The following is a 19,288-nucleotide window of genomic DNA, read 5'->3' on the forward strand; positions in this document are numbered from 1 at the left end:
AATGATTTTCAAGTAAATAAAATTTACTGTTAAATAGCCAATTTTTAATAAGCCCATTACATTTTAAGAATTAAAGCAATTTGTACAGGCAAGTGAACCTATTTTAAGAATCACATTTTCATATTCTATATTGGTGTATTTTTTGAAGCAATCAACATTTACTTTAGTACCATTAATTTTCCTAACAGAGATCTTTTCCTTATTTTGGTAATTTAATCCAGTTTGTTTACTCCAGTTATTAAGATTCAGTAAATCTTAGCAGACTTATTGCTGTACAGTGTTTGTATTCCGTGTCACTATATCACCACAGACCAGTGTCATTCCTAAGCCATTTATCATAAAGCAATCAAGAGGAAGCCACAATATGATGAGGTCTGCTGCAAGCCACATGGTTTTTAGTTGCTTAACATCGCCTTCTACAATTTTTCAGTCTTTTGATTCATGAGGGTCAGTCTTTCACACATAGCACGGTTACACCCCTAAGATGTGAATATATTTTACTTCCAAGTTTGACAAGACATTACACCTGACACTTTACAGGTTTTATTTTCTCAAAAAGAAGCAGTACCACATCTCCCAGCACAGCAAATTGATTTTGAACTTGCATGCAGAGAGTAATATCTCTCAATGGTTGCTTTAAAAAACTAGAGCACTTCATTATAGAAATACCAATTTCATTGTTAATACTTCATTTTGTTCAAGTGCTGGCCACACTGGTGAAAGAGTTAATTAATTTATATGCATGAAATCATATGGATAAGAAGTAAAATATGTAGCATGAGGCACATTGGCAGAGAGCTTAGCTGTAACACTTGGAAATAAACACTAATGTAATGTACCAAACTACTCCCCACAATCCAGTGGAACACTGTAAAGCCTTACTGTATTCAGTAAATTGTTACTAAAATCTTTCACCCTGCCTAGAAGATCAGCACGTAATCTCTTCCCAGAGACTTTTGAAGATCAACTCCTAAATTCTCTGAAAGAAGTGTGACTTAAAATGTTTGGAATAAAATAGATTATTACCCTAATTAGAGGAGGAATACTCATCCATTCATTCTATGAACCAATAATTTGGCAATTCTGAGATAAATACTAGACAACAAAATGGGTATAAAGTGAATTTTATGGCTAAGCAGAAATGGTCAAAGTAAAGGCATTCCTTTTCTATCCAGTACTTCAATACTATGTTATATTACAAAAGGAAAGAAACAACTACCTTTCCTCTTTCTTTGTGTCTCCTGGAAACTAAGCAAAGTTTTCAAAGGCTTGAGGGGTGGTATGCAGGTAGAGGCAAAGATGGGGATAAAAGAACAAGTCAGAATTTTTCAATGCAGACAATGTAAGTTACTATGAAACTAACTTCCTGAAGATAAACAGCTTGCCATTAAGCTTGTTAGAACTTTCTAGACTCTTAGAGAATTGTTATGACTTTTTTTTTTTTTCACCTAGAATATACAGGTAGGCATTACAGCTATCTTTAACATGAGGCTTCAGATACATATCTCCTATACCAAAATGCACTCGTGTTAAGATACACAGCCCTCCTTGTCATATTTTCCATGTTTTCATAGGATATGCATTTCCTAGATGGTGGAGGTGAAGGGAAATATGGGGAGCCTCAAGAAGGAAGAAGTAATTTAGATTGACCAGGACAGAAAGCAATTAGTTATAGCTAAGAATTATTGATCAATGAAGAGTTCTAAAGCACCTCTTTTACAGTTTAGACTCCAAAAAAGGTCTAGTTTTAGAAACTGTACACAATAATTAAATATTATTGAGTACTTGTTGATATGCTGATATTTGGGGACTTACCATTGCCATCTGTTGGGATGAGTTTTACAGAAATCATACAAATAGCTAACATTGACTGAATGCTGTGTGCCAGCACTGTTTCTAAGTACTTTATGTTTATTAAGTAATTTCGTGAAACACTTCCTTGAGATAGTTTCTATTATTATCACCATCTTACAGATGAGAAAATTTAGGTAGAAAGTTGTTAGATAACAGGGCAAGGCCACGCAGCTGGGAAATGGGAAACAGTAGAGTGTGAGGAGAAAGTATCGGGTTGGAGGAGTGTCCTCTTGTCATCTTTGCTTCTTTGATGATCAAACTTACCTTGTGAGTTACTTGACCACAATTTAACAGTTTCACATAAAGAAGACTCAGCCCCTGGCTTGTATGATGATAGAATCATGCTCTCTATCACAAAAACTGTAAAGAGCATTTTGTCACAGTTGCAATCCAAGATTGGGAAATTGTGTGTATATGTATACACACACAAGTATATGTGCATACATATAATTTTTCAAGGACAGGCAGGCCAAAATTTTTACCATATTAAACTCAAAAATATATGCTGTAGATTTGAGAATCTTACAAAAATACCTAAACTTTATAGGTTATTGAATATGATTGAAATAAAATAATGTATTAAAAGGTTTGTTCAGTGGTGGTTTTAGCTAGAATTGTCTTATTATCTTCTATTATCAGTTTAAATTATGCTTGCACAATGCCTGGCATATGGCATACCCTCAGTAAATACTAGATTCCTGTCTTACAGAATAAATGATGTTGGTGCTGTAAGAATCAGTGATAAAGATTAACATATTTCTTGAAAAACAAAATGCTGTCCAGTTTAGAATACAACAGTGGAGCAGCTTGTGAAAATGACTTTGTACTGAGGGAATTTTCATTTGCAGTAATATGAAAACAAATAAAAGAAAAACAAATATACTTTGTGAGAAAATGTCCCATTTTTAAAGACAAAATGAAACTGTTGAAAACTAGGTAGCAGTCAGGAGGCCTCCAGTAATGAGGCAGGAGAGAGCATTTCAGCATTGTTTTCATTTTGCAAAATCATCTATCTCAGAAGAGTAATTTAAATTGTCCTGTTTTCAATTTTTCCAAAATATATTCAGACAAAATAGCTTGAATTGACTAGCTTTTTTTTGGATTTAGATGCTTTCTCTTTGAAGGAATGAATAGTATTATGTTTAATCTTCTCTTGCCTATCCAAAATGAATGCAGAAAAGTTCCAGGGTGATAAATTATTTTTCTCATGGAGCCCTTCTCATTTTCTTTCAGGTTGTTCTGAGCCTCTGGGTATGAAATCAGGACATATACAAGACTATCAGATCACTGCCTCCAGCGTCTTCAGAACCCTCAACATGGACATGTTCACTTGGGAACCAAGGAAAGCTCGACTGGACAAGCAAGGCAAAGTGAATGCCTGGACCTCTGGCCACAATGACCAGTCACAGTGGTTACAGGTAAAATTTTCCAAAACTGTTTAACTACCCACTATTCCTTTTTCTGAGAAGATTTCCTATTGATTAGGTGAGTGTCAGAGTCGTAACCTTCATGCTAATTTAAATGTGCCTTCATCTTTGGCTTAACTAAATTGGTAAAACACAAATTCCTTATGAAGCCATGTCTGTGGGCTGTTTTTACGCTGGCCTTGGTTTATAGATGCTAGTGTCAGCTTGATGCAGGAGACTGTACCAGATCACACTATGTGTATGTCAACTGATTGATTAGGAGAGCATTTGCATCTTAACTCTCATCCATTCTAATACTTTGTATTAATATTGGCTTTGAAAGCATGACAGCAGGAATCCACAGGGCATTGAAATCATGCCACTGACCTGCAAACTGTTCACATAGAATCATGACTCATGACATATTAGCTCCTTACTTGTGGTTGCTAAGCACTGAAGATATTTGATTACATTCTCAAAACAGATCTTGCTTATAGAAGGAAACCATAGATACTGCAGAGTTTATTTATCATTTGCAAAGGTTACAGTCAGTGCTTTTTAAAACAATCTTCATGAAACTCACTTATTTGTGGAGCACGTTTAAATATGCACAGGTTAGTGGCTTCTGTGGCAAAAAGTAAGACAACTCAATTCCATAATGAGATCACTTTATAGTGAAAGATATGAGTTCTGTTCTTGTTGATTTTTATGCTGTATTCATGAGTTTAAAAACTGTAGTAGTTCATTGCATTCCCAGAAATCATGAAAACAATTTAAAATAGCGAATTCCACCCCTATCAAACAAGATTTGCTAAATCTGTAATGGTTCTTATCAGGTTACCTGAAATTTGCAATAGTTCCTCCCCTCCCTCCCCTCCCCTCCTCTCCTCTCCTCTCCTCTTGTCTCCTCTCCTCTCTGCTCCTCTCCTTTTTTGAGACGGGGCTCACTCTGTTGCCCAGGCTAGAGAGCAGTGGTGAAAGCATAGCTCACTGCTGCCTTAAGTTCCTGGGCTCCGGTGGTCCTCCTGCCTCAGCCTACCAAATAGCTAGGACTACAGGTGCACATCATTATACCCAGCTTTTTTTTTTTTTTTCTTTTGTGCAGACAGGTGTCTCACTGTGTTGCTCAAGCCGATCTTGAATTCCTACCTCCGGCAGTCCTCCTGCCCCAGCCTCCCAAAGTGTTGGAATTACAGGCATGAGCCACCACATCAGGCTTCTTTTTTCAGTTTTTTTCTTCAGTTGGCCTTGCTTTTTCTTATACTCACAAGTAGAAATATTCACTTTTTTCTTTACTTTCTGTTAACATTCTTTATTGATCTAGAGCTTTATTCAGCTATCATTAGCTAGCACACATTATGGGTAATTATGTAAGTCTTTCTTGTGTTATCGTTCTATGAACTTTTTGAAGGTAAGGAGTATGTTTTCTAATATATCATCCCAGAACCCAACCTTATAAGTAGCAGTGCTTACTAAATTAAATTATTCATTTAACAAATGTTTGTGATGAATCTAGAAAGCATCATATAACATGAGAAGTAGTGATGACACATAAGTGAGCAATACACTATTCAAGCTCTTAAGACATTAAGATATTACCCCTTGCTTAAAATATTCCTTTTATCTGGCTTAGCTTACACTATTTTCTATTTTCTTCCATCCTCATAGTAGATGTTTCCCAATGTCCTTTCCTGGTCACCCTTCTTCTCCCCATTATCTTCCTGCTAACATCTCTTTCACCAGCTCCACACACTCACATTAACTGATTTAGCAAGTATTGGTAATTTCAACTGTGGAAAAATGACTTAAATATCTTAAAATCGTTTCCCTTCGTATCACCATCGCCACTGCTACTTCTATCATCAGCTCTACCACCCTCTTTCACCCAGGTTTCACAGAAGCCTCTTAACCAGCTTTTCCATTTCTGGTTTTACTCTCTAAAAATTCATTTCTTAAGTTGTAACTCGTGTGTGTGTGTGTGTGTGTGTGTGTGTGTGTGTGTATTTTCCTAAAAGGTAAATATTGTTCTCTTACTCTCTTGTTTAAAACTCTTCATTACTCCCTCTGTTTCAGAATAAGGTGCAACTTCCTTAATATAGCCTAAGAGTTTTTGCATGATTTGGCCCCAGTTCGTTTCTTACCCTACTCTTCTAAATTTGCTTGTACTCAAACCAAGTACTATCTTCTTCTTCCCATTCCTTTATAAATGTCCTCTTGTTATAAGAAATGAATGGAAAGAGCCTCTACCCACAGCATTATCTGCCTTCTGTTGTATTTAAATCCTTCAGCTTCAGTTCGGATGTACCTTTCTCTAGGAAGGTTTTGCTGCCAAATCCATTCTGCCCACGTCTGACTTAAATCTTTCTCATGTATACTACTGCATCCTCTGTAATTTTGTCACTATATCATTTTCTCACTGTATTGGAAATTGTGTTTTTATGCTAAGCTGTTTGTTTCAAGAGGCTGAGACTATGCCTGTCCTGACTTTCTTAACTTGTGGTTCAGCATCTAACTGACCCACATGGTGGGCATTCCATAAAAATCTGTTGAATGAATAAATGAATGATTCATTCAAAAAATAATTCAAGTTATTGGTTTGAGCCAACATAACATATAAGTTTGATCCCCAATTTAAGAGGCCAACTGGTACATATTCTTAATTTATCAGTATTTAAAAGATAAATTTAAAATTTCTTGTTGAAGAACTGGTCTTTTTTTAAAAAATAAGGAAACTAAATTTTTATAATATATAACCGTCATGAAGTTTTCAGGTTCTTACTTGGAAGAAAATCTTCTTTCCTTTTGTTAGACTTGACAATGATCAATTTAAAATTTTTCATTGCTATATATTCTAAAGACTGTAAATATTCCAGTCATGTATCAGATTGGCTGCATATTGCTAATGGTATTTGTGAGTCATAATGCCGTGTGGAATAAGGCAAACTATTTTACACCCCATAAGTAGCTCGGGAGGTTGGTAGACTCTAGAAACATCCACATAAAGGGATTGCAAATGGCACATTTCTTTGGAAAGATAAAAATTAAACAAATATTTTTCATGAATCAGGGTGTAATCTTCAGTGTGAGCCTCCATCTAACACTTTGTTCAAGATGATTTTTCAACTATCTTCTTAAAGTTATTTGCATGCTAAAATTGATTCATTCTGTTGATAGTAGACTTTCTGTTAATTCAAGGACTAGTTCTTCTAATATATGTCTAATTTTTGTTGTATCAAAACATATTCAGAATCTCCAGGGCAAAGTAAATTTATATCTTTCCTTTTACTTATTTATTTTCTGACATCGTCCAAGAAAAAGGCCCAGAATTGTGACTATTTTTTGTTTTTTTCCTCTCAAGAGCATATAATCTGTTCAACTGTATATTGTTATGCTTGTTAGTGTTTTTGTTGAAAATAAGATTAACATTTTCATAGATAACAATGTATAGGGTGATTTTCTTTTTAAGTTGTTTATATAGAGGTAACATAGAGGTCAATTTTTATCCTGAATTTATTTATAAAATCAGCCTCTGAATTAAGTGTATTTTTAACTAAAATGCATCAGTTCTGAGCAGCAGCTCCTCTGAAGAAAAGCCATGTCTGCCATTTAAATTCCCTTCCTTCATTATCAATCTCTTGCTATTTTTTTAAGAAATGTCTTTTACATACCAACTAAAACGTGACCCTCTAATAGAGTTTTATTTCCATTTAATAGGTTTTTCTAAAAGCTAATCAGATATCTGGCAATACAATTGTAAATTCAGCCCCCCAAAATGCCCGTATGCCTAATTGTCATATAGCTGAAGGAATTCTTATGTGTCCTTTTGGGAATTCGTATGTATTCAAATCTCATTTTAACATTCTATTATTCTTATTACTCTAATGTTTCATCTAGTCACTTCTATAAGATCAAAATGTCTGGAACTTCTCAAACAAATGTTCTTGGGTGATTTTTTTTTTTTTTTAAGAGGTGATCCTACCTAATTGGCTAGCTTTCTTGAGTTGCTACTATTCATAAAATTATTATGCTATTTCTATCTGAACATGGTGAAAATGTGTGAGGGCCTCAGGAAGCCCTAAACAGAGGCATTTTCAGACCTCTGTGTATGATGTTTTGTAAAACTTTAAAATTCAACTAATACTTTGAGCAATAAAGCCTACCAATGTGTTTTCTGAAAGCCTCCCTAAGGTCAAATTTTAGTTTTTAACTTTCAAGAAAATCTTACCAACATTGAAATTGAAAGATTCTGAGTCAATTATTCCATATTCCTAGTTGGACATTCCTAACTCATGGTTAGGCTAGATATTAATCTTTGTTATAAAAATAAAGTAACATTTAACTCACAGAGATGTTTTTAGGTTAAGACTATTAGCTTCTGTAGTTAGTTTCCAAACAAAGAAGTCAGAAATTGTGATGGCTCTTAAGGTGGATTAAATAAAACAAATAACAGAACAGTGGAAGCATGCAGTAGGTACCCAGTATTGCATAGATCCCTTCTTTTCCTTTCTGGTGGATTGTGTGTCTCAGGAGAACAGAATTTGACACCACCAATTTTAATCAAAAATGAAGATTTGCATATGTATTCTTCACTTCCTTGTGTTGATAAATTACATATATTGGCATTGGCACATAAAAACTTTGAAATGTCTTTATCTAGGTAACATCAGATTGTTCAGCTTCTTTATCCAGTAGTAATAATTTAAAGTGAATAATTTCTCATTTGCCTATCTTCTCTACTGAAACTGTATTTTTACTAAAGCGGTTATGTATTTTTATGTCTATTATCAATGGCTTTCAACAGAAATATTAATTTCTTTTTTTATTTATGCTCATATTAGACAAACTGAAATTAAACATTGTTAAGATGCTTAAAGACATTCTATGAGGAGCAGTGACATTGCTAATGATCATGCTATTAATTGTGAAGGAATATACTGATTCATTTTGGTTTTGTTCACGGAACTAAGAAAACTACACTCAGAGAATTAACTTGGATTAACTGAAAACTTATTTTAAAGTAAAATACTACAAATTTTGTTATAATGAATACATTTCATGTGTATTCATTGCCATATTGGTGGTGACTATAGAAAATGGATAATTTACTATTCATAATTAAATCTACTGAAACGTTTTTCAGATTTCATAAAGGGCAACATAATATAAAGGACTAACAGGAAGGAAAATGTCACAATCCCACCCAAGAAATGACCTTTTGGTCTATTTCATAAGACATTTGCTAATTTAAGGTAATCTGCATAGTATTTCAACCAAATTAGTAGAATTAATAGAGTTGTTAGACTGAACATTTTAGTGTTGACCTTTGTCAAAATCACATCTGACTCTACAGATTTTCATTTCAATACTAATTTTGTGGAAATGTGTAAGAAATCAATTGAATGTGAGCTTTCAAATTAAATAAGCCTTATTTAATTTAGATCATGTCAGATTTTTAAAAGGGAGTATTCTAGACATAAAATTATAACTTCATTAAAGCCATTAACTTCTTTTGCCTTCTGAACAATTTATTTACAGGAAAACTAAAGGAAAGGTTTTCAAAATTAAGTGACCACCAGGCCACTGGAAACGTTTGTCAATAGGAAGGATTATTCTGATTTCTAATGTTTCTCATTTATGAAGGGTTCACCTAAAAAGAAGATCTAAAAGGGTCAAGTAATGAAACTTGTGTATGATTGTGAGACAGCTTCCATTCTTCTATAGTATTGATATATGTTGGGGTGTGCTAAGGGAATCAAAGGATGCTCAGCCTTTGGTAGGACTATAAGTCATCCTTATGTATTGTTTCATTTTTTAAACCACATACCATGAATAAGAAATCTTTTTGACTTTTATAATTGTATGATGTCAAAGGGAATCTCCATTATCCAATTAGAAAAAAGAACTTTGAACAAACAAAACAAAATTGAAAGGGCATTTGTACAGAAAATACTTAGAGTACAAAGAAAAGTGCAGCCAATATCAATGTAGTGTAAGGAGTGCAGAATTTAAGGCACAAAATATAGATGTGAGGGCTGACCAATTATATCAATACTCTGAGACTTCAGTGTTCTTTCTTTTTTACGTAAAATGGAGGCATTACACAAAAGGATCAGTCCCAGCCTATCTTCTCCTTTTAAAATCCCTCACACCAGTAAAATACTGGTGTCTAACTGATGACTGGACGAATCCAAAGAAATTAGAAAATTATCAAGACCACCAGCTGATTTCTTTGTAATGTAGCACAAGTACGAAGCTAACAAAAGGTCATATAACAATTAATGATACAAATATAGCAATCTAAACTTCAAATAAACCTATCAAAAGTTAACTTTTGTACAATGAATAACATGTCTACTTAATACTCAAAATATTGCCCCTACCTTTCCATCCATTCGAATTTTGAGTCATTTATTTGGTTTAGTATCTTACATCTCTCTAAAAACAGCTTAGACAACAAAAACTTCCATGAGACAAGGAAGTAAGATATAGTAAGCAATTATTAAATACTAACACACAAGCACTTACATATGGAAAATCATGAAAAAGGCCCAAAGTAATAGTTTCTGGTGCCAACGAGAAGGAAATAGATTAGCCCCAGATACAGGGTACAATCTCAGAAAGACAAGCTCCAGTGGTACATTAAAAAATGCATAGAAGTTTTATGGTTTGGAAGTTATTTGAAATGACTTTATATTTTTTGAATTAAAATAAGTATATCTGAGGCACCTGTTATAACAAAACACAATGCCATGAGCAAGGAACTGAAAGACATACTCAGTATTATGTCTGCCTGCATGTATGATTACTGATGCCCTAATTGTCATGAATTCAAAATTCCAAAAGCAAGAAACAGAAATGTAGGATGTTGGATGCTTCTGCTTAGAAGTGGTATTGAAACCATTGAAAAACAATGAGAGAAATTAAAAGAATTTCATGAGCACAACAGGCCCACTCCTGTTTTATGATAATGCAAATTAGATGACTTCTGATTCCTGTGTGTGTGAATGAATTTTCATTTGTGACATATTAAGTTATCTTTTTAGTAACAAAACATAGCTGTAAGAATGGTAACCATTCTCTTCTAAAAATATGAACTGAAAATATGCCAATGAGTAAAATTTAGAGCTTGGGAATACTGTTTCAAATATTATGAGCATTTGTAAAGGCTTTTAAATAAAATTACAATCAATTGTAATCAGTAATCTCATTTTGTCTTTAAAGCAACCCTCTCCGTGAGCTAAGTTATGTTTGTTTTATAATGAAGAATCAGACAAGCTTGTTAAAGATTGCACAGCCAGTCAGTTGTCTAAAGGGGATTCAGCACTTGTCAGGAAGCCTATGAGATGATTTTTATCATAGTATTTTCTAGACTATTATAATGATTGAAGTGACTCATTTTTTTCAGGGGTATCTGTTGGATTAGGAAGCCCCTCCAATGCCCAGTCCTGACCAGCATAGCTCTAGCCACTTACCTTGTCTTGAATAAGAGCTCCTGGTGGATTCTGCCAGGCTCTGCAGATTCTGTGGATTCAGCTCGCCTGTAATCCCAGCACTTTGGGAGGCCGAGGCGGGCGGATCACGAGATCAGGAGATCAAGACCATGCTGGCTAACACAGTGAAACCCCGTCTCTACTAAAAATACAAAACATTAGCCGGGCGTGGCGGCGGGCGCCTGTAGTCCCAGCTACTCAGGAGGCTGAGGCAGGAGAGTGGCGTGAACCCCGGAGGCGGAGCTTGCAGTGAGCCGGGATCGCGCCACTGCATTTCAGCCTGGGTGACAGAGCGAGATTCGGTCCCAAAAAAAACCAAAAAACAAAAATAAATAAATAAATTTATGGTGCCACATTGTAACGATTGTATATCCCTTCCAGTGTTACTGAGCATTGAATATACACAAACACACGTATGAAATATTTGGAAAATGAATTTCCTATATTTTTGGTTTAAAATAAAATAAATAAGAAATAGGAATGTAAATTGTAATATTTTCTGCCCAGAACCCAACGATATGTTTGTTATTCATACATTATGTTTTAGAGAACCCTGCTCTGTCCAGCGAGCTTGCACATAGTTAAGCTCACCTGGCTTAATTGCTTTGGTTTATCCCAGAGACTTTCGTAATATTTCCTCAAAGCCAGTGATGCTATAATAATAGGTAGTTCACTCTTTGTTTACATTTATGATTGTAAATATCTCTCATTTATGAAGTATTGATTTGCTAGCTGATGTCAAAATAAAATTTGTTTATAGAAAATTTTGCATTCAATTCTTTTTAATTAATACAATCAGCATTTGTGTGGGGAAAACAAGCCTCAGTGAAGTGACTTTCAAATGTCTAATGTCTGCTCGTTTTATGCTGCTATTATAATTCTTTAGCATGGTGTATCTTCTGGACCTAGACAAAGCCTTTTCTGTATAGATCTTTGGTAAGATTCTTCTCTGAGATTATTTAAGATGTGACTAAGGACACGTTTATCTGCTTACAGCTTCTGGGTAATAACTTTCTGGAATTAGTTTATATTTTAAAAAATAGATATAGATTTTTTTCACTAGAAGAGATTGTGACCTTAGTGTTAAAGCCAACCAAAGTTTAACTTCTGAACTAATTTCTTAGGTTCCTTACCCAGGCCCAGTCAATGAATCTTTATGCTGCTCTTGCCGTTTGACTTGCCCTCTACTTCTGGCAGTTTCTGATATGTGTCTTACTGCTCTCCTCCCATGACTTCTTCTCCACCTGAGCTTTGCTGGGTGCCTGTTGATTGGTTTATCTATTGATAAGGTTTTTGGCTGTGTCCTCACCCAAATCTCATCTTGAATTGTAGCTCCCATAATTCCTATGCATTGTGGGAGGGACCCAGAGGGAGATAATTAAATCATGGGGGCAGTTTCCCCCATACTTCTCTCATGGTAGTGAATGAGTCTCATGAGATCTGATGGTTTTATAAGGGTTTTCCTCTTTCTCTTGGCCCTCTTTCTCTCATTCTCTCTGTGGCCATCTAAGACGTGCCTTTTACCTTCCACTGTGATTGAGAGGTCTCCTTAGCCACGTGGAACTGTCAATCCATTAAACCTTTTTTTCTTTATAAATTACCCAGTTTTGGGTATGTCTTTATCAGCAGTGTGAAAACGGACTAATACATCTACTCTTTGGCTTTGCACTCCAGCTCTAGCCTGCCCTCTGAAGGGTAATTGGTTGTTTTTCAGCAGCCCACCCTCATCTCTGTTGAAGTTTCAGGAACTGCCCTGGCTCTTATGGTGCCACCTGCTGCCACTTTGACTACTGGCTTCTCAGTACACGTGGGTCTAGCTTGCTGCCATAGCTGACTTCCACCTTAGGCTTTCCACCACCGTCAGAGCTCTTGGTTCCTAGTCCTAGTTGTGAATCCAAAACTGCTATCCCAACACAAAATTTCCATTACCCAGATGACCCTTTCTTCAGATAGTTCCACTACCAGATTTGGGTTCTTCTGATGGCAGACCCAGTTTTCAAAATGGCCTTTTCCTTGTTTGATTTTAAACTGATCAAATTAGGAAAATATATATGGTACTCTTTCGTCCTAAAAATGCAGTCCTTTAAAACAAATTACATTCTCTTTCTCTCCAAATGATAAATCATTTCAGCATTTTCCAAAATGTATCCTGAAAATCACTACTTCCATAAGGTAAGCAGTAAATCCTCCCCCGCAACAAAAAACTAGTTCTGGGCTGAAATACATTTTGTAAATTCTATATTCTCTGTTATGTTCTTAATTTTTCACATGCATATTAACATAGTAAAGACTCTTAAGATTCCTATAGGGAAGAGAGTTGTTTGCTCTTTTTTTAGTTGATGATTTTCTAACTTATTTTTCATGGAATGCTTTTTAACATAGATGAAGCTGGAAACCATCATTATCAGCAAACTAACACAGGAACAGAAAACCAAACTCTGCATGTGCTCACTCATAAGTGGGAGTTAAACATAAGAACACATGGACACAGGGAGGGAGACATCACACACAGGGGCCCTGTCGAGGGGTGGGGTCAAGGAGAGGGACAGCATTAGGACAAATACTTAACACATGTGAGGCTTAAAACCTAGACGATGGGTTGATACATGCAGCAAACCACCATGGCACATGTATACCTATGTTACAAACCTGCAAATTCTGCACATGTATACCAGAACTTGAAGTAAAAAATAAGAATAAAAATAAATAAAATAAAAATAAAAATAACTACCCTAATATCCCATAAGAACCACTTTGGAATATCATGTAATAATTAAATTGTGTTTTTACAGCACTTTGTTGTTTTCAAAGGGTGTTTCTATTTTTTTACTGTATCTTTCTAATAATATGTGTACATATGTATATACACGTGTACATATTATTTGTATAAATTATCCTGTCTCAAAACATGAAAAATACAATGTGCAGACATTACATGACTTAATCCTGCAAATGGCAGAACCTGACCCAAAAATCCAGTCTCTCCCTTTTCTGTTGAGTTCCGTTTCTTCATGGCTGCCTGTGGCTGACATCACGTAGAATGTGGTTTAACCTTAACAGCCTTTTTTTGCATCAACATGATTTTTTCAGTACAGCACAATATGTGCAAAGTATGTGTATCCACAAACTTGGTTTTCCAGTTCACTGCATGCCTCTGTTCCTACTTCATATAACAAACAATTTCGTCAATTCTTGGTTCATATCTGTGTAGACCAAGCATTTGAAATTACCTAAATGAATTCAAAGCATTGTTATCATTTCATCTTCAGAATGGTGCACATAAGCTAAAGTTAGGCCAGGTATGTCTAAGGAATAGTAAACCCCTGTCATGAATAAAATGAGTCATACATGGACCACTCCAAGCAAGGAAAGTAACAAATGAACACTTTTACTTGCTGAGAAACAGTTCCTAAGAGAAGTTTACAACAGTACACAAATACTTATTTGTCACTCAAGTTGTAAAAATTTTCTGTCCTGTTTCTTAAATTGCATTTAACTTTCTTTAAAACTGTTTTCTCTTGCTTAAAATGACAGAGGATCATCGCTACCACTTGTCTTTATATAAACGGTAGTTTGTCCTTCTGTAAATATTCACATGCTTTGGTTTTGCCTTCTCTATGTTCATTTCTCTATGTTCATAAGTAAATTTCTGTCTCCTGGTTCCAATGAAAGGTTCTGACATAACATTAAACTTTAATGTAGAATACATATTAGGATATTCACCATTTTAAAATGGGACACCAGACATAAGTAATAGACATTTTGTAGCCTTTCCCACTTGAGTAACAGGAACTCTGCTATGAAAGCATCATTATTTTTTGCCTTACAGGTTTTCTTCATTTAACAAGTCATACTATAGGCTCTTTGAATAATAAGATTTCTGTATCCAATATTTTTCTCCTCTCATGCTTGGTGCCCTTTAAATCAAAAAATTTAAAGGAGGCAGGGGTGTGCCTGTTTACTTTTACTCAGTAGAATAGGTTCAATAAAAAAAATAGTGTCAGGCCAGGAGCGGTGACTCACGCCTGTAATCTGAACACTTTGGGAGGCCAAGGCGGGCAGATCACCTGAAGTCAGGAGATCAAGACCAGCCTGGCCAGTGTGGTGAAACCCTGTGTCTACTAAAAATACAAAAATTAGCCAGGCATGGTGGCGGGCACTTGTAATCCCAACTACTCAGGGGGCTGAGGCAGGAGAATTGCTTGAACCCAGATGGCGAACGTTGCAGTGAGCCGAGATCAAGTCACCGTGCTCAAGCCTAGGTGACGAAACGAGACTCCAATCTCAAAAAAAAAAAAAAAAAAAATCCATTTGCACTATTTTTTAATGCTATTGCAAATTGATAAGAAGGTTTTTGTACAAGGTTGTCCACCATAAGAAAATAAAAGCAAAGTGATATTTATGGCGATTATTAATTATATTATTAATTTCTATTTTTATGATACCTTGTCCTATAGTTTTAAAATAAAGTATGGAACAAAATTTGATAGTGATTGCATTCAAGGTTGTATTATCATTATGGCATTGGGTGTATATAATTACTATTGCTATTCTATATGCAACATAATTAGCAAAACCAAATGTGGTTAAGAGGGTTTAAGGTAAATGAATAAAATAACAACAAGGGTAATGGAGCAACTATTATTTGAGTTAAACTCTGAGTCACTTTTCACCCCATTCTTAACATCCTACCACCTATGAAAGGTTCAGTCTTTGTTTATTTCATGAAAAAGCACTGTACAGTTTTAATCCCCAAAGCTGTAGGATTTGATGGCCCTTTGTTAAATACCACAGGACCCATCTGTTCTGTTAGGCATATGCCTTATGATGTGGGAAAATCTGTAATACAAGGTAATGGATCCAAAGTACTTTAGACCGTGACACTAATATATATATATACACACACACACACACACACACAGATATAAGTATATAAGTATATACACTTATGTATATAAGTATATACATATAAGTATATATGTAAGTGTGTGAGTATATATATACACATATACACACGCACACACATTTTCTACAAGCTGTCTCAAAGCTCTGTAATGGGAAATAGGGAAAATTCTAAAAATAAAGCAGCTTTAAAGATCTCAGTGGGAAAAAGCACACCACCAGCTGCCTATATGTGCTTACATGTTGGTGTCAAAGTCATTTTCTCAAAGCGTGGTTTGGAGACCTCTTGCATCAGAATCAGTTGGTGGCATGGGCTGGCTGAAAACGCAGATTCTTAAATTTTATCCCCAGAGATTCTGATGTTATTAGGTCTGTGTTGGGCATAGAAATGTGCATTTATGGACAAATATATTAGGGTTCTTGTGCAAGATGATGTTCAAGAAAAAAGAAATTGGTTATTTATTATTTGAAACATGTTCATTTAAAGGCAACCTCTTGGTTTTTTTGTTTGTTTGTTTTTGTCTTTTGAGACATCGTTTTGCTCTGTCTCCCAGACTGGAGTGTAGTGGCACAATCCTGCCTCACTGCAAACCCCACTTCCCGGACTCAGATCCTCCCACCTCAGACTCCCAAGCAGCTGGAACCACAGGCACACACCACCAAGGCTGGCTAAGTTTTGTATTTTTGTAGAGACAGGGTTTTGCCATGTTGCCCAGGCTGGTCTCAGACTCCTGAGCTCAGGCAATCCATCCGCCTTGACCTCCCAAAGTGTTAGGATTACAGACGTCAGCCACTGTGCCTGGACTGAAGTCCCATTCTAATGGGACTTACTTAGATATATTGACTTTTGAAGATTACTTGAGCATGAATCTTATTGCAATTTAAGATTAAAGTATCAGGACACTCCAAGTTAAAGAAATTCTATGGTACCAGTATGCAAATGATAAAAATCCAAACTTATATTGATCTTTTATTAAATTAATAAATCCAACAACAAATCTTTAATTTCTCTTAACTCTGTAGGAAATAAAGTATATTAAACATCCATATATAGAATCAAATCTAAAATTTATGAGAAAGAAGATCTGTTTTGGTATCTGTAATTTAAGTGTTCTCTGGCTAGAATATATATATAAAATTAAACTATGAAATTTAAATCAATTTTTTTTTAAATTTTGCCCTTTGATATATGTAACACAATAACAGACATTCTTAACAATGACCATGAGGCAGGGCCGGGTGCAGTGGCTCACGCCTGTAATCCCAGCACTTTGGGAGGCCGAGGCGGGCGGATCACGAGGTCAGGAGATCGAGACCATCCTGACTAACATGGTGAAACCCCATCTCTACTAAAAAAAAATACAAAAATTAGCCGGGCGTGGTGGTGGGTGCCTGTAGTCCCAGCTACTAGGGAGGCTGAGGCAGGAGAATGGTGTGAACCTGGGAGGCGGAGCTTGCAGTGAGCCAAGATCGCGCCACTGCACTCCAGCCTGGGCGACAGAGCAAGACTCTATCTCAAAAAAAAAAAAAAAAAAAAACAACAAAAAACAAAAAACCATGACCATGAGGTATTACCAATTTCTGAAGTACCATTTGAAGAGAGAAAATACAGTCAGTGAAGATGGAATATTAAGTTTACGGTTGCTGTCTGTTAAAGAGGCCTTGGGTAAAATAAGTGCATGATGCATGTTAATATTGTGTTGAATTGTATTTTCAAGAGTTATCAATCTATGTGCGGTTTGTAGGATTTTGAATTCACTGATATATGGTTAGAGTGTTAAACTCTGTAACAGCACTTCTGGGTTCAAATCTCTTTTCTGCCACTAGTTGCATGACAATGGGCAAATCCATCTGTTACTGTCTCAATATTCTTATTTTCTAAATGGGAATAGTAGTACCTATTTTATAGGGTTGTGTAAATAAATTAGCATTTATCAAGTGCTTAAAGGATAATTGATATGAAAATGTTAGCTATTATTTTATTGATTAGAATGAATAGGTTCCCTGTAAAACTGTATGTAGCATTTGCTTTAAGACTACCAGATAAAAATACAGTTAAACTTAGTTAAATTTAAATTTCTTATAAATGATGAATACGTTTTAGTATAAACATTTACTAAATATTACATGGGGATATATTTATACTTTTTAAAAATGGAGTTTATTTGAAATTCAAAGTTGATGGACATTTCTTCTTTTATTTTGCCAAATTCAGCAATCCTATTTTCACTCCATGTCATTTGCCTTCATTTCCCTGGTATATCTAATTGATCTGAGTTATGATGCTGATATAATGATGATTTTTAGTCAATAGATAATGATTTTAGCAGACTGCTCATCTGTAATTGTTTTGCATTGTGCCTCTATTCCCGGTGAATAGATACTGAAAAGTCTAATAGTTTATTAACTTTCAAGCAAATATGCTTAAATTGACTTCCATGTCAAAAGTTTTAATCTCTATTTTGTTCTACTGCAAAAGATGCTATTTTGTATTCTGGCTCTCCTGTGCTTAGTGGATTGCTGGGAATCAGATGAACCCTTTGGATTCACAGATAAATTCAGGTGATCAACTCAGTATCCTTTATTATATAGGAACTCAGTATAGTATTTTCTGTATGGGGAATGGGTTAAAGTTAACATGAATGCCCCCGAATGACTCTAAATGACATTTGGGATCTTTTGTCTACAGTTTGTAGAAATTGTCACTGTATGGCATTTAAAATCCTCAAGGTTGTTTTTAGCTCAGTGGATTAATATAATTTAAAAAGAAAAAAAAAAACAGTCTTTAGGATTTGAACACAAATCTCAATCCCCTTAGCTACTACATATGTGAAATTGGGAATGGCATTTTACCCCTGGGCAATAGCTTTTTCATCTGAGAAATATAGTAAATGCCCATTCCAGAGGGCTGTTGAAAGACTGAATGGAATCAGGCCTATAAAATATCCTGTATGTGTCTAGAAGGATGTTAAGTGCCCATGTGAGTTCTTTTCCCTGCCTCTTTGTTAGTATTAACATAGAAACTAGACATTAGTAGTACTGGAGCCAAGTTTTATCCAAAATCTTGTGGCTCTGTTATTTTAAATCAGAAGTCAAAGATAAATGAGGAAACAGGGCACTTTGTGTCCCTAGCTTTGAATCTGATTATTTTGTATATTCCCAAAGCCATCTAGACTCCTGGATTTTTCCACAGCAATTCTACTTAACTATCAGTGAAAAATGCTGGGACATCCCACCACCACCAACAGCACCCCTTATGAGATTATCCATTGTTTTAAAAGCCCAGCTTTCCTTCTTTTGAAAGGTACTCCCTTGGGAGAGCTATGCTGGTCTAACAACGTATTTGTAATGGATGCAAATACATAGTCAGGCGTCTGCTGGCCACAGCTGAGCCCTTCAGTGAACAGTCCAGAAGTCCCATGTAAAAAGGATTTAAGAAGCACATCTTGTCGGAATTGTCTTGGAGAAGGTAGAGGCAGAGGTAGGAGATATTCCTTTAAACTGTGTTTGTAGAGCAAGCACACCATAATTTATGACAAAGTGATTATTTAGAGAGACTTTGTGGGAAGTTGAAATAGGGACCAAAACCACCTGGAAAATATATTTATATGATATATAAACAGATTTCAGTGTATT

General features: G+C 35.4%; 1 protein-coding gene across 2 annotated transcripts in view; it reads left to right on the forward strand.

Annotated features, from left to right (window-relative positions):
- Positions 1 to 19,288, forward strand: part of EDIL3 (EGF-like repeats and discoidin I-like domains 3) — a 481,624-nt gene that overhangs the window by 361,865 nt on the left and 100,471 nt on the right. For both annotated transcript variants that reach the window (XM_011996455.1, XM_011996456.1), the window contains one exon: positions 3,088 to 3,272. In XM_011996455.1, the coding sequence (XP_011851845.1) occupies positions 3,088 to 3,272 (185 nt within the window). The remainder of the gene's footprint in view (positions 1 to 3,087; positions 3,273 to 19,288) is intronic.

The sequence above is a fragment of the Mandrillus leucophaeus genome, unplaced genomic scaffold (assembly GCF_000951045.1).
Source record: "Mandrillus leucophaeus isolate KB7577 unplaced genomic scaffold, Mleu.le_1.0 Scaffold515, whole genome shotgun sequence".
NCBI lineage: Eukaryota > Metazoa > Chordata > Mammalia > Primates > Cercopithecidae > Mandrillus > Mandrillus leucophaeus.